The 15933-nt window shown below is 48.6% G+C and overlaps 1 protein-coding gene across 1 annotated transcript in view; it reads right to left on the bottom strand.

Annotated features, from left to right (window-relative positions):
• DOT1L (DOT1 like histone lysine methyltransferase) overlaps positions 1-15933 on the bottom strand; it is a 118020-nt gene that overhangs the window by 72786 nt on the left and 29301 nt on the right. The window contains exon 2 of the mRNA XM_066604591.1: positions 15761-15804. Coding sequence (XP_066460688.1) covers positions 15761-15804 — 44 coding nt within the window. The remainder of the gene's footprint in view (positions 1-15760; positions 15805-15933) is intronic.

The raw sequence follows: 15933 nt of genomic DNA on the forward strand, positions 1-15933 counted from the left end.
CTGTACAAAAAAAGCTGTTTTTAAAAATTGACAAAATGGACAAAAAAATGAAAATCGTAATTTTTTCCTTCTGCTTTGCTTAGATTTATTCAAATACTGTGGGGTCAAAATACGCACTACACCCCTAGATAAATTTTTGTTAAGGGGTCTAGTTTTTAAAATGGGGTCATTTGAGGGGGTTCTTTATCGTTTTGGACGCTCAATGGCTCTACAAGTGGGCAATGGGGCCTGGAATTTATTCCGTTGTACCCTGAAATCCAACGGGTGCTCCTTCCATTATAGGCCTAGCCACGTGTCCTTTAAGTAGATTAGGGCCACAAGAGGTATGTATCTGAACACAGGACAAACAGGGGTATCCATTTTGGGGTGAAAGTCTTCATTCCTATGTACATTGTACAAAAAAAACTGTTTTTAAATTGACACAACTGCCAAAAAAATGAAAATTGTAATTTTTTTCCTACTGCTTTGCTTAGATTTATTCAAAAATTGTAGGGTAAAAATACACAGTACACCGCTAGATGAATTTGTTAAGGGGTCTAGTTTTCAAAATGGCGTCATTTGTGGTGGTTCACTGTCGTTTTGGTCGCTCAAGGGCTCTACAAGTGGGCAATGGGGCCTAAATCACTTTCATGCTAAATTTCTGTTGCGAAAGACACCGACTACTCCTTTCATTTTGGGCCCCGTTATGCATCCACACATAAGATTAGGGCCACAATGGGTATGTCTCTGAAGACGGGACAAACAGGGGTATCTATTTTGGGGTGCAAGTCTTCATTCATGTGTGCGCTGTACAAAAAAAAGCAGTTTATAAAACGACAGAATTGCCAAAAAACGAAAATCACATTTTTTTTCCCTTTTGCTTTGCTTGAATTCATTTAAAAACTGTGGGGTTAAAATGGGCAGCACACCCCTAGATAAATTCGTTAAGGGGTCTAGTTTTCAAAATGGGGTCACTTGTGGGGCTTCTCTTTGGTTTTGGCCGCTCAAGAGCTCTACAAAAGTGCTATGGGCCTAAAACGCCTTCAAGCAAAATTTATGTTCTGAAAGACACCGACTACTCCTTTCATTTTGGATCCCGTTATGCATCCAGACATAAGATTAGGGCCACAATGGGTATGTCCCTGAACACGGGAGAAACGGGGGTATCCATTTTGGGGTGTAAATCCTCATTTTCATGGGCACTATAGGAAAAAAAAATATATCTTTAAAATGACATATTTGCAAAAATATGACATTTTATTTTTTCTCCTCTAAATTGAATTCATTCCTGAAAAAAACTGGTGGGGTCAAAATACTCATGACACCCCTCAGTGAATACACTAAGGGGTGTAGTTTTTAAAATGGGGTCATTTGGGGGGGGGTATCTATTATTCTGACACTCATGAGCCTTTGGAAACTTGGCTTGGTGCAGGAAAACAAAGTGTTCCTCAAAATGCTGAAAAGTAATGTTAAATTTGTACGTCCTATAAATGGTTAAAAAAAAAAAAAAAAAAAAAGTTTTTCAAGTGTGCATTCAGAATAAAGTAAACAGATGGAAATATATATCTTATCAAAAATGTATACAATATGTTTGGACATATTTGAGATATTACAGTTGAAAATTTGAAAAAAGACAATTTTTTCAAAATTTTTCCAATATTGGTACTTTTAATAAATATACACAAATTATATCGGTCTCTTTTTACAACCAAAATGAAGTACAACATGTGGCGAAAAAACAATGTCAGAATCACTTGGATATGTAAAGCCTTTACGGAGTTATGCTACGTTAAACGACGCATTCCAGATTTCCAAAATTTGGCTCCGTTACTAAGGTGCAAACAGGCTTCGTCACTAAGGGGTTAAGGGGCTATATTCTGCAGCGCAGTCTTGACAGATAACAGCCTGGCACCTGCTCTAACAATGGGGACTGAAAAAAAAGCTTCAATCCCCACTGTTTAACCCTTTACACACCGGTCAGTGAGAACATGGCATATAAAAGGCTGACAGAAATTTTTTTTTATCGTGAGGTCTGAATAGGTTGCTATGGCACTCGAAGGCTTGAATATGGCCTCTAACTGAACTTCACAGGCTTCATAATCAACTATTGTACTGAAGTAGTGTATTCAAGGCATCATAAAAGATGCCGATAATCTAAGCCCTTAAGGCCCTTTTACACACAACGATTATTGCTCAAAAGCCATCTTTTGAGCGATGCGTAAATGTGCGCCCATCCTGCACTTTTCCTCCATCGCAGAGTTTAGTTTGGCTTAAAAACAGTCGTCCCTGACGAGAGGGACAGCACACTGTGTTCTCCATGGGCAGCGCTGATAACATTCTTTCAGCTGCTGTCCTGCTGGAGAACAATAGTGATGCATCTAGAAAACAGACCACCTGCTGTTCTCTAAAGACACGTAAATGAAGCTAGTTAGCTACTAAAGGGCTGATTAGCCCATTAAGGCCCATTTAGATGGGACGGGTGTTGGCCAAACGATGCCCTATATTCATCCCCGCATATAATTGCTGTCGTGCTGCTGCATGGGAGCTAGTATCGCTGGCTCACAGCGGGGAGGTCTCTTCTCGCGCTTCCCCGCCCCTCTCCATTGACATAAAATAGCGGCCGTTCAGTACTGCTATTTATACTGAGCAATCATCTCATCGTCCATCGTTTATGCTGCATATGGCGCTGGACGATGAGCTGATCGCTCAGTGTAAATAGCAGCCGTTCAGTACTGAACGGCCGCTATGTTAGGTCAATGGAGAGAGGCGGGGGAGCGAGGAGAGAAATCTCCTGCTGCCTCCCTGCTGTGAGCCAGCGATACTAACTCCCGTGCAGGTGTGGGGAGAAGTGTCAGCCATAGTTTGCCCCACAGTCGTCCCGTCTAAATGCAAAATGATCGCTCAAAATTTGTCTGAAACTGACCGTTTTGAGCGATCACCTGTTTGTGCAAATGGGGCTTTAGTGGGACAGAAATAGATACGGATTACTTACCGGTAGTCCCATTTCCAGGAGTCATCACGACGGCCCCATTACGTATGGAGGTTGCCCTCTGACCCAGGTAGGGACAGGAAGAGTTTAAAAGCACCTCCGCTTTCCACCATGCTTTAGTGACTTACAAATTATTACGGTGGACAATGTTTACTAAACCAAAATTTTACCTTTATTCGGTCATATTTACATTTGAAAAAACATGAATTAAACTAAAAGGGAGGGAACTATGGGCCGTTGTGATGACTCCTGGAAATGGGACTACCGGTAAGTAATCCGTATCTTTCCAGGGCGTCATCCCGACGGCCCCATTACGTATGGAGTATACCAAATTATACGTGGCCCTAGGGCGGGACTACTGCCTGGAGGACTTTTCGTCCATAGCCCAGGTCTTTGTCCGACTGGACGTTAACCCTGTAGTGTCGGGTAAATGTATGTATGCTAGACCAGGTGGCTGCTTTGCAGATCTGCTCGGCAGACGCCTGGCCTTTTTCTGCCCAAGAGGAGGAGAGAGAGCGTGTGGAGTGGGCTCTAATTTTCCCCGGAGGATCGAGACCCCTGGCTTTATATGCCTCTTGGATGGCAGTCTTGATCCACCTCGCGATGGTGCTCTTAGATGCCTTCTTTCCTTTTGCCGGCCCCTGAAATTGGATAAAGAGGTTATTTTTACGGAAAGAGCGGGTAGCCTCCAGATACGCTAAAACGGCTCTCCTAACGTCTAGGCTATGAAATTCTCGCTCTTTTTCATTGCGGGGATTTTGACAGAAGGAAGGCAGAGTGATTGTCTGCTCCCTATGAAAATTTGACACTACCTTCGGTAGGAAGGCTGGGTCCAATTTGAAGGTAATTCTGTCATCTTGTATTACCATGTATGGTTCAATACAGTATAAGGCTTGTAATTCCCCTATTCTCCAAGCCGAAGTTATAGCGACTAAAAGGGTAACTTTTAATGTGAGTAATCTCAGGGAGAGTTGGGAGAGGGGTTCAAAGGGGGGGTTGGCAAAAACTATTTAGGACTATATTTAGGTCCCAGGTAGGGAAAGTTTCTCTGACAAAAGGGTCAAAGTCGTTCTGCCCCTTTGAGAAACCTACGCACCCAGCGATGTTCTGCCAAAGGGAAGTCTAGGTAGGATCCTAGTGCTGCTGTATAAACTTTAAGGGTTCTAGGGCTAAGGCCTTTCTCTAGGCCTGCCTGTAAAAATTCCAGGATTACAGGTATGTCAATCCCTGGGATTATCCCTGGCTCTATTTTACAGAAATCTGTGAATTTCCTCCATATCCTATCGTAGATGGCTGTCGTGATAGGTTTACGGCTCTTTGTCAGGGTGGTAATTACATTATGGGAGAGTCCCTTCCCACGCAGTATCATGTTTTCAGCATCCATGCTGCTAGCCTCAATTTCTCGACCCCCGGGTATGTTAGCGGGCCCTGGAGCAGGAGATCTTCCACGGCTGGTAGTAGGAGTGGACCTTGAATAGTCAAGGTTTTTAGCAGGGGATACCAGGGCCTTTTGTCCCACATAGGGGCAACTAGTATGACTGCCACCCGGCTGGTTTGGATTTTCCTGAGGGTGCGGGGGATCAGTGGGAAAGGCGTAGGCTAGGTCCATGTCCCAGCTTTGGGACAGGGCATCTACCCCGCACGGATTGTCTCTGGGGTTCAGCAAGTAAAAGTCCCGGCACTTTGAATTTTTCCTTGTGGCGAACAGGTCTATCTGCGATTCTCCTCACTGGCAGATTAGTTGGTCGAAGACTCGCTGGTTCAGTCCCCATTCTCCTGGAAGAATGCTCTGTCTGCTCAGGAAGTCGGCGGCGACGTTTGGGGGCCCTTTTAGATGGATCACAGAGAGAGATAGCACGTTGGATTCCGCCCAGCGGAGTATCTTTGTCGCCAGTTGTTGCAGGTGTGGGTGTCACGTTCCCCCCTGGTGACGAACAAATGACAGAGCTGTCATTATCTGTTAGAATTTTGATATGCCTTCCTCTTAAATGGGGTTCTGCTGCCTGAAGGGCCTCCCAGATTGCCCTTAATTCTCTGAAATTGGATGAGCGCTTAGCTACTTGGGGGTCCCAGATTCCCTGTAGATTTAGGTCGGCTACTTGCGCTCCCCATCCCGTTTTGCTGGCATATGTTGTGATGGGTACAGTAGGTTCTTGTGACCAGGAGGTACCTTTGCTCAGGTTTCTCTGCGAGGTCCACCAGCGTAGGGACTCTGACTCGGACGGACAGGCTCACCTTATCCAGGGATGTCTGCCGTTTGGCCCAGTTGGGAAGGATAAATCCTTGTAGTTGCCGGGTATCGGCTTGTGCCCATGGGACTATCTGAATGCAGGCTGTCAGAATGCCCAGCACCTTCATTGTTTCTCTAATAGAAACCGTCGTAGCCTGACAGAGGGAGTTTACTCTTTGGATGAGATCTTCCTTCCTAGATGATGGAAGCTGGGAATCCTGGATGTGGGAGTCTAGCAATACACCCAGGTATACCTTCTGTGTATCTGGATTCAGGTCGGACTTTTGTTTATTGACTATCCACCCTAAACGGTTTAGGGTAGATAAGACCATGGATAGGTCTATACGTATAGACTTCTCTGTCCTTGATACTAACAAGAAGTCATCCAGGTATGGAAATATACGGATTTGGTTCTGTCTGAAATAGGCTACCATCTCTATTATGATTTTTGTGAAGACCCGATGGGCGGTGGAGATTCCGAATGGAAGGGTCGTGAATTGATAATGTTGGATCTTGTCCCCCTCCCGCAGAGCGAATCTCAGGTATTTGTGATGGGCTGCAGTTATTGGGACGTGATAATATGCATCTTTGAGATCTATAGTGCACATTACACTATCCCGGTCTATTAGTGAGACAATAGATCTTACTGTTTCCATCTTGAATTTTTTGTACGAAATAAATTTGTTTAGGGCTTTAAGGTTAAAGGTAGTCCTAATAGAGCTGTTTGGTTTTTTGATTAGAAATAGGGGGGAAGAATAGAATCCCTCACCCTTTTCGTGATCAGGGACTTGTGTAATGACCCCTAAGTCCTTGAGTTCCTGCACACCTTTTATGAGGTTCCCTTGTTCCTGTAGGGACCCAGGGGAGGTTATGAGGAATCTCCTAGGGGGTAGAGAGTGGAACTCAATTCGGTACCCAGCTTCGATTATTCGGAGTACCCAGGGGTTAGATGTTATCCCCTGCCCTGTTTGTTCAGGAGAGGGTTGAGCTTCCTTACCCCGACCTCCCTTGGGGTACGACCATCTTCCAGTCTTCCCTTTTCCTTTAACTTCGGGAGGTGGCTGGCGTGTCCTCCTCGGAAAGGATGGTTTCCTGAAAGGTTGTCTGTCGGGCAGGGTCTTGCTCTTGTCGCCGACTTTCTCTAGGATTTTGTCCAGGACGGGCCCAAACATGTATTCCCCTTGGAAGGGGATGGCGCAGAGCTTGCTTTTAGACGTTATATCTGCAGCCCATGTCTTCAGCCATAATGCCCTTCTTGCAGAGTTGCTGAGGACTCCGGTTTTTGCACCGTATCTCACCATCTCCGCTGATGCGTCAGCCAGGAAGGCGGTAGCCATTTTTAGGAGAGGGAGACAGCTGGCCAACTCCTCTCTGGGGGCCCGATCCTTGATAGAGGCTTCCAGCCTGTTTAGCCATAGCACCATGGATCTGGCCACAGAAGTTGAGGCTATGTTGGCCTCAATGGTAAGGGATGTTGCCTCCCAGGCTTTCTTCATTAATCCGTCGATTTTTTTTATCCATCGGATCGGACAGCTGGGAAGTGTCCTCAAAGGGCAAGAGGGTTTTCTTGGCCACTTTTGCAATTTGGATGTCCACCTTAGGGGTCTCCCTGTACAGGCGGACGTCCTCAGTAGCGAACGCGAGCAGGTTTCGGATTTCTCTTGAAACCGCTATTCTTTTTTCCGGCTCCTGCCATTCGACTGTAATTACTTGTTGCAGGGTTTGATTGACCGGGAACATGGTCTTTCTCCTGGACCGGAGGCCGCCAAACATCTCATCTTGGATTGTCCTAGGCGGGTTATCCTCTTCAATTTGCATTGTTTCCCTCACCGCCTTGATGAGGTGCGCAATGTCGCTAGATGAGAAATAATATTTTCTCTCATCTTCTATGGGAACTGGTGGGTCCTCTAACTCTCCTTCAGACGGGAGCTCCAGTGATTCACCGGAGAGTGAGCTCGCCGATTCGGTCTGCCTTGGCCTTTTAGAGACCCGTGACGGACCTGGCTGGGCCTGGAGAAGGGACGCCATGGAGGCTTGCAGTTCTTCCCTGATCATACAGCGGATGTCAGACTTAAACGCCGCTTTTTCTTCTGCAAGTATTTTTCCCGTGCATTCCTCGCATAGGGGCTTTTTATAGCTCTCCTCGAGCCTTTTGCTGCAAAGGACGCATTTTTTCGATTTTTTCCTCGGGTCCGTTTTCTTTGGACCTTCCTTATCCATCTACCCATGCAAAGTGGGGGAGAGGGGAGAGAAAAAGGGAACATATATGCATCCGACTTGTACAAGTGACCATTTTGCACATTTTGGCATATAGCCTACGTACAGTTGGTAGGGTATCAGTCTCTCCCTCACGTGCTGAGCTGTCGCGGGTAGACATACTCACATACACTGTCTGGCAGTCAGCAGGATCCTCCATGGAGCTTAGCCTGCTTATATGGGGAGGATTTTTGAATTTGGCGCCCATTTCCGGGTTCTCGCCGGTAGCCACGCCCCCTACATTGAGCGCGTGACGTCACCACGCCGGATGACGTCACCGCTATGCGTGCCGAGGACCAGGGAGACCGCCGCTGCTGTTCCCCTGCCAGGAGGAACTATCCCATCGCGGCAGCGGCGGCCCGAACATGCTAACCGCACGAGGGAGACCAGCGCTGCTGAGGCGACGTACGGCTCCGCCGGCGGCGCAGGTCGGGGATGCAGGGACTCGTGAGTGTGCGGCCCCGACCTCTACCCCTCCAGGGGGAAATCGCACAGCGTGCGGTAAGTTTTTCTCTTTTTTCCGCAGCTTGCTTGGGAGCTGCTCCTCTGTCCCACCGTAGGGACAGGAAGACACTAAAGCATGGTGGAAAGGGGAGGCGCTTTTAAACTCTTCCCGTCCCTACCTGGGTCAGAGGGCAACTTCCATACGTAATGGGGCCGTCGGGATGACGCTCTGAAAAAAGTAATTAAAATATATTTTTTAAAACGTTAAATAAAAATTCACGTGATATAGTTTCGTTCGGAACGACCCAGAGCAACGCATATAGTGCACGTTATGAAAAGGTTAAAAAAAAGCCATCTTCGCAGATTTGGCCTTACAAAAACCAGAATGGAAAGTGATCAAAAAGTTGCATGGATCAACAAACAAAAAAACAAAAAACAAAAACAAAACACACCCATAAACACCCCCACCCCCACCCACACCCCCCCGACCACACACACCCCCACCCAAATAAACTTGGCATCGCTGGAATCATCCTAACCCAGAAGATAAGGTTATCACGTGTATTTTGCACACTGAAAGCTGCAAAAATTAAATCCAAGAAAAAGCATTCTTCCCCCTCCAAAAAAATAAAAATATAAAAAAGGGTGATTATACCTACCCGATAATCGGGTTTCCAGGAGTCTCCACGACAGCACCACCTGAGATCGCCTCCTCCTGATAGGACAGGAACACACCGAGAGGTCAAAATCTCCCCCCCCCCTCCTCAGTGTATTATAAGGAAACTGCCGGGGTAGGAGCTAACTAAAATATATATATATTATGTGTATGTGTATGTGTATAAAACAATTTTAGTTAGCTCCTACCCCGACAGTTTCAGGGACTTCCATATATACCTATAACCCCTTTTTTGGGAGGGAATGTACGGGTGCTGTCGTGGAGACTCCTGGAAACCCAATTAACGGGTAGGTATAATCACCCTTTTCCCAGGTCGTCTCCACGACAGCACCACCTGAGACGTATCAACTAAAGTTATTTTAGGGTGGGATTGCCACCGAGAGGACCTTACGACCGAAGGTCATGTCCTCGTCTAGCTGCACTTTTACCCTATAAGGTTTGGCAAAAGTGTGTGGCTTTTTCCACACTGCTGCCTTGCATATCTGCTCCACGGATGCCGAGCTATGCTCGGCCCATGAAGTCACTACTGCCCTCGTGGAATGGGCTTTAAGAGCCGAGGGGGCCTCCTTCCCCAAGGTCCTATATGATTCGCTATCCACCTAGCTATTGAGCCTTTAGCTGCTTTTTTCCCCTTGTTAGGGCCTGAGAGTTGGACAAACAGGTTGTCGTTCTGCCTCCATGGGCCTGTGGCATCGATGTACCTCAGGACCGCTCTCCTGACATCCAAGCAATTTAGGGCTCTCTCTCTCGTCTTTTGGGTCATTATAGAACGAGGGGATTACTATGTTCTGGGCCCTATGGAATGGAGACAGTACTTTAGGCAAGAAGGTCGGGTCCGTTTTGAAGACTAATTTCGCGTCCGCTATCTTGAGGAGCGGGTGGCGGATGGATAGGGCTTGTAGCTCGCTGACCCGTCTGGCTGAGGAAATGGCCACTAGGAAGATTGCTCACAATTAAAACAATCTTATTGAGAGCCCCTCAATTGGTTCAAAGGGTTCCGCTGACATGGCCCCCAAGACCAAATTTAGATTCCAGTCTGGGCATATGTTGGTAGGTCTAGGTCGCAACCTATCTGCCGCTGTCAGGAATCTACTGATCCACCTGTCCCCTGCTAGCTTAGTGTCGAACAGGGCGCTAAGGGCTGCCGTCTGGACCCTTAGGGTGCTCGGGGAGAGGCCCATATCCAGGCCCTCCTGCAGGAAATCCAGGATTAATGGGATGTCAGCGCCGCTGCTCGAGGAGTCCTTCCCCTGTCTCCAAGAGATAAACCTCTTCCAGATTTTTTAATAGATGCGGTTGGTTGTCTCTTTTCTGCTTGCCATTAGTGTCCTGACTACCTTGTCCGAGAACCCCCTGCCCCTCCGTATGGATTCTTCAGTATCCAGGCTGTTAAATGGAGTCTGCTTATATCGGGGTAGTTCAAAGGCCCCTGTGTTAGTAGATTCGCTGGAGCCGGAAGGGTGACTGGCTCCTGGATGCTCAGGTTTCTTAGAAGGCTGAACCAGCTCCTCCTTGGCCAAAAGGGAGCCACTAGGATCAGGGTGCATGCCTGTGACCTGAAGTGCTGCAACACCCTTGGGATTAACGGAATTGGGGGAAAGGCGTACACCAGTTCTCCTCCCCAATCCTGGCTCAGGGCGTCCACCGCTGTTGGCCAGTCCTCCGGTCTGAGGGAGAAGAAGTTATCTACCTTGGCGTTTTGTCTGGATGCGAACAGGTTCAGTTGTGGGAGACCCCACCTGTCCGTCACGACCCGGAATGCCTCCTGGGATAGAGACCATTCCCCTGGGTCTATACGCCTTCGGCTGAGGAAGTCTGCCCTCCGATTCAGGGATCCCTTCAAGTGTCCTGCTGATAACGAGAGGATGCGGCCCTCCGCCTAGCGAAAGATTCTTTGCATGATGCTTTGTAGAGCTGGCGACCTCATTCCCCCTGGTGACGAATATGGGCTACTGCCGTGGTATTGTCCAATAGCACTCTTATGTGATGTTTTTTTACTGCGTCCCCCAGGTGCTGGAGGGCCTTCCAGATCGCCTGTAGTTCTCTGTAGTTTGAGGACTGGTGTTTCATCCCCAGCAGCCATGGGCCTTGTAGGAGCTTGTCTCCGACGTGCGCCCCCCACCCCCAGGAGCTTGCGTCTGTTGTGGCCTGCACGGACGGATTCAGTATCCAGTGGACCCCCCCTTTGCAGATTTCCTGGGGACGTCCACCAGCGCAAGGATATTTTCACTGAGTTCCTTATCTGCATTCTCCTTTCTAGTGAGGATTGCTTGCCGTCCCATGCTGAGAGCCGCTGCTTGCAGAGGTCTGGTATGCGCCTGAGCCCATGCTACCCCCGGGATGCATGATGTCAGGCTTCCCAGGAGAAACATAGCCTCCCGGATTGAGCATGACCGTCTCCGAAGGAAGGATTCTACCATCTGTCAGATCTTCTGCGCTTTTGACTCGGGGAGGAAGGAGCATTGAGCTTCTGAATCGAGTGTTATGCCTAAAAACACCTTCTCCCTGCTGGGGTCTAGGCTGGACTTCTCCCAATTTACTATCCATCCTAAAAACTGTAGCAGGTTGAGCACCCGTTGCCAGGTTTTCTGCTAGGAGCTCTCTGGACTCGGCTATAATTAAGATGTCGTCCAGATAGGGGACTATCAGAATCGATCTCTGCCTCAGGTAGGCTGCGACCTCCGCCATGATTTTCGTGAAGATGCGGGGTGCCGAGGAGATTCCAAAGGGCAGGCATCTGAATTGGAGATGTCTTTGTCCTCTTGCCCATCTGTAGCACAAACCTTAGGTACTTTTGTGAGTCCCTGTGGATTGGTAAGTGAAAGTAGGCGTCCTTCAGGTCGATCGATGCCATGTAGGCTCCCTTGGGGGATCAACCTTACTGCTGAAGCCATCGACTCCATCCTGAACTTTCGATATTTGACGAAGGTGTTCAGGGGTTTTAGATTTATTACCATGCATGAGCCTCCGCCCGGTTTCTTTATTAGGAAGAGTCTGGAGTAATGCCCCCAGGTCTCATCTCTCTGTGGCACGAACGACACTGCCTTTAGACGTTGTAGGTCCCGAACCGCCTGCTGGAGCAGGTGCAGTTGTTGCGCTGGACCTCTGGTAGTAATGTATCTTCTCCTGGGGAGGGACACCAGTTCAATTCGGTATCCCTGCTGCAGGATCTCCGGGATCCACGGGCTCCCGCAAACTGAGGCCCATCGATCCGCGAAGCTCTGCAGCCTCGCCCCCACTGGGATGGCGTCAGGGCTTCTGTTTGGCTGGATCCCCCTGATGAGGGTTGAAGAGGAAGTTCCTCCCTCTGCCCCCCTTGGGGTAACTCCAGCGGCCTGTCTTGCCCCTGCCCCTATACGGTTCCGGCTGTTGTGCTGGGGCCCGGAACTAGGTCTTCCTTTACGCTGTTTCTCTTCTGGGAATCCTTTCTTTTTCTCTGATGCCTTCTCTAGGATCTTGTCCAGATCCAGACCAAAGAGGAACTGGCCATGAAAAGGGAGCAAACAATTTATTTTTTGATGCCAGGTCACCTGACCATGACTTTAGCCACAGGACTCTTCTGGCAGAGTTGGTTAGGGCCGTTGCTTTCGCCGAGAGCTTCACCGACTCCGCCGCTGCGTCGTCCAAAAAATTGGTGGCCATTGTTAGTATAGGGAGGGAATCTATAATTTGTTCCCTTGGTGTTTTATTTGAAATATGCAGCTCCAGCTGCTCTAGCCATACCCCCAGGGTTCTAGCGACACACGTGGCTGCGACCCCTGGTCTGACTGTACTAGCGGCTGCCTCCCAGGATCTTCTTAATAGGCCCTCCGCCTTCCGATCCATTGGATCTCTCAGCTGTGTGGCGTCTTCAAAGGGCAAGGTTGTCCTCTTAGCCACTGGGGCATCCACTCTGGGTATTTCTTCCCAATTCGCGCATACCTCCTCCTCAAACGGATAGCGTCTCTTAACCCCTCTGGAGGAGAAGGATCCCGCGTCGGGTCTTTTCCACTCTTTTTGTATCATCTTGGAGATATTGTTGTGGACCGGGAAGGTATGCTTCCGTCTCTCCCCTAATCCCCCAAAGATCTCGTCTTGTATGGTGCGGGGCTCTTTGGGTTCTTCCAGCTTTAGCGTGGCTCGGATTTGATGAGTTCCGCTAGGTCTTCTCTATGGAAGAAGTACTTTTTGTAGTCCTCTTCTGAGGACTCCTCGAGCACCAGTTCTTCTGGTTCTGATCTCGAACTCTCTTCAGACTTTGAGTGCTCCTCTGGGCTATACGCCCTTTTCCGGCGTTTCGCCTCTGATGCATTTTTTGGAGTTGTCAGGGCTGACCGTACTTCCTCTCGGACTAGCTTCCTGACGTCCTCGAGGAATCCCCCCCCCCCCCCCCCCCCCCCCCCGATTCCTTCTTGACTAGCTTGGCTATGCATGTTTTGCATAATGACTTCACATGCGAATCCGGCAGTCTTGCCCCGCATTCTGCGCATTTTTTCGTTTTGGTTGTGGGAGGGACATCCCTTTTATCCCCCTGGCAGATAAACAAAACTTTTGCGTACAAGGATGCAACATTCACAATAACGTACACGAATATGCATGACCTTGTTTGCCCTACTGGCTACTTACGGTTCCTGCTGTGGCTGAACATTCCGCAACCTCTGGTGCTGGAGCACTCATTTTGCTACTGGTGCTGCAGACACTCTTGGGGCAGTAAGCCAAACACTCACAGAATGGCCCTTACTTGATCTGCGCCATTTTCTCTCAGGTTCGTTTTTATTTTTTTAATGTGGCGCCTTTAAATTTAAGCCCCGCCCCCTCCGAGCACGAGCCGAGCCTGCTGCGATGACGCCATCGCGCTAGTCACATGGTGCGGCGCCACCGCCCCTCAACACGCGTTAAGGGGATCAAGGAAGCACCGCGCTCGGACCTAAGCCAGCGCCTGAGGTGAGCTGGAGCCCCGCTTTGAACCCCCCATGGGCCGACGCGGGAGGAACCTGGCCTGGGGGAACCACCCCATGTGGCGTCCCGGGAGTCACTCTGCAGGAAGAGAGGACAGGCTAAGATCTTCAGGCTGGCGTCTCCAGCAGCCCCCCTCGGTGATCCTGCCTCCAGGACAGGAAAACACTGAGGAGGGGAAGACGGGGGGGGGGGGGGGGGGTTCCTGTCCTATCAGGAGGAGGCGATCTCAGGTGGTGCTGGAGACGACCTGGGAAAAAAGCTATACATTTCGTGTACCCAAAGAGGGCGGTAAAAAAAAAATATAGCTTGTCTCGCAAAATACAAGTCCTCATACAGCTAGGTCAACGGAAACATTACAAAAAGTAATCGCTTCTGGAATGTGATGACAAAAAAAAAAAAAACGCTAAAAACCTATCTTTGCGTGTAAATGGGCCTTGAGGGGTTAAAGGGGTTGTCCCGCAAAAGCAAGTGGGGTTAAGCACTTCTGTATGGCCATATTAATGCACTTTGTAATATACATCGTGCATTAAATATTGGCCATACAGAAGTAATACACTTACCCCCTCCGGTGTTGGCGTCCCCGTCTCCATGGCGCCGACCGAAGCCGCCTTCTCCCTCGATTAGACGCGCTTGCACAGTCTGCTCTTCTGTTCTGTTGAATGGGGCCGCTCCAGCATGCTCGCGCCGCACAGGTCTTCTGAAGGCTTCGGTCGGCGCCATGGAGACGGGGACGCCAACACCGGAGGGGGTAAGTGTATTACTTCTGTATGGCCAATATTTAATGCACGATGTATATTACAAAGTGCATTAATATGCCCATACAGAAGTGCTTAACACCACTTGCTTTCGGGGGACAACCCCTTTAACACAAGTGGTCTCAATGACATAGCTAGTAAAAGTGCAAAACATGTCAATCATCTAAAATGACATTTTTGTGCTGAAAAATCCCTCTAGGAGTACTTTTCACTAGGCATTTCCCTTCCTTCTAACTTGTCGTCATGTAAAGTCCACCTCTAGTAAATGTGATAACTAGATGGAACACAAAGTGGAGAAGGGTGATGCTCATGCTGCCCCTCAGGAGGGAGGAGACCCCTATAAGCATGCTTACAGAGCCAACTGAAAACTTCCCCTGCACTGGGGAAATCTGGTGAAAAGTTCAGGATACAAGTCATATAATAACTATAAAGAACAATCCTTATGATTCTCAAGTCACCTGAGCGCTCTTTACAGTTTACACACACTGCAGGCTTTCTGGTCACTATAGCTCTTGGAACATGCATTTTTTTAGACTTAGCCCCTCTGCAGGTTTCATCTCCAATTCTCCACTTTATCTGAACTGCTGGAATGAGTGGTAACGCAGCACACAGTTTAATAGGCTGAAATCTGGAGAGAAGGGTTCATACTTAAAAACTTTCCACATTGATCTGAGCGGGTGCAGAGAGACCAGCTGCTAGGTCTCCCATACACCGCACAGAAGAGTAGGATGAGAACAGCATTGTGGAGGACATTATACAGCAGTACTGAGCAGTGCAGATATGATTCCAGTAGTTGTCAGGGAGAGCATATCACATACTAGTAAGCAGGAGTGTACGGAGAGCATATCACATACTAGTAAGCAGGAGTGTACGAGTCACCCTGCAACAGCTTCCTCCTCGCACTCTCCTCTCTTCATAAATCAGATTACATAGAACTATCTGTAACCCAACAACTAGTCTTCACTTGAGCAGTGAACTGACAGCAAGAGATCACTGCAGGAATGAAGGGGAGCAAGAGAGGAGCCCAGGAAGTGTGGGGGGAGGAAGCATACTTCTGTAATAAAATCTATATCAAAAGTGTTGTGGGGAAAAAAAAAACAAAAAAAGACCAGTTAAGTTTTCAAGAGTGTCAGGGGATAACTGCTAATAGCACCATGTAGTGGTCATGGAGCAGGGATAACCATGCTCATAACTTCATTCCCCAGGTGCCCCTACAGTTTCTACATTCATGTGCGCCCTGTCCCTTTGAGGAATGGTTGGAGCAGTCTGCTGATTGGACAGACAGCTGTGGGGTGGGGAGGAGTTCAGAAGAGAAGGTCTGCTTGTGGCGGAACCTTCTGAGGGGATACAACTTCATTTTCTGGCGGACGGTGTGTCTTATCCTCGCCCCATGGACCCTTATGTAGCGCTGTCAGCAGTTTGTCTGCGGTTTTACATGAGCTGACTCCCTTCGTAGCTAAATGAAATGAACAGGTTTATGGTAAACAACTTACCGGATGGTTTCAATGATTTCATGTGCCGCATCATGATGCTTATCCTGCAAAAACACAAAAATAAAACTATCAACTCTACAAGACAGAAAAAGGACCTTCAAATAGCCAACATGCAAAGCAGGGCGAGAACAAAGTGCGAGCGAGGGCGTAGGGGGCAAGAGGACAGCAGGGCG

Source organism: Eleutherodactylus coqui, chromosome 5 (genome assembly GCF_035609145.1).
Source record: "Eleutherodactylus coqui strain aEleCoq1 chromosome 5, aEleCoq1.hap1, whole genome shotgun sequence".
Lineage (NCBI taxonomy): Eukaryota > Metazoa > Chordata > Amphibia > Anura > Eleutherodactylidae > Eleutherodactylus > Eleutherodactylus coqui.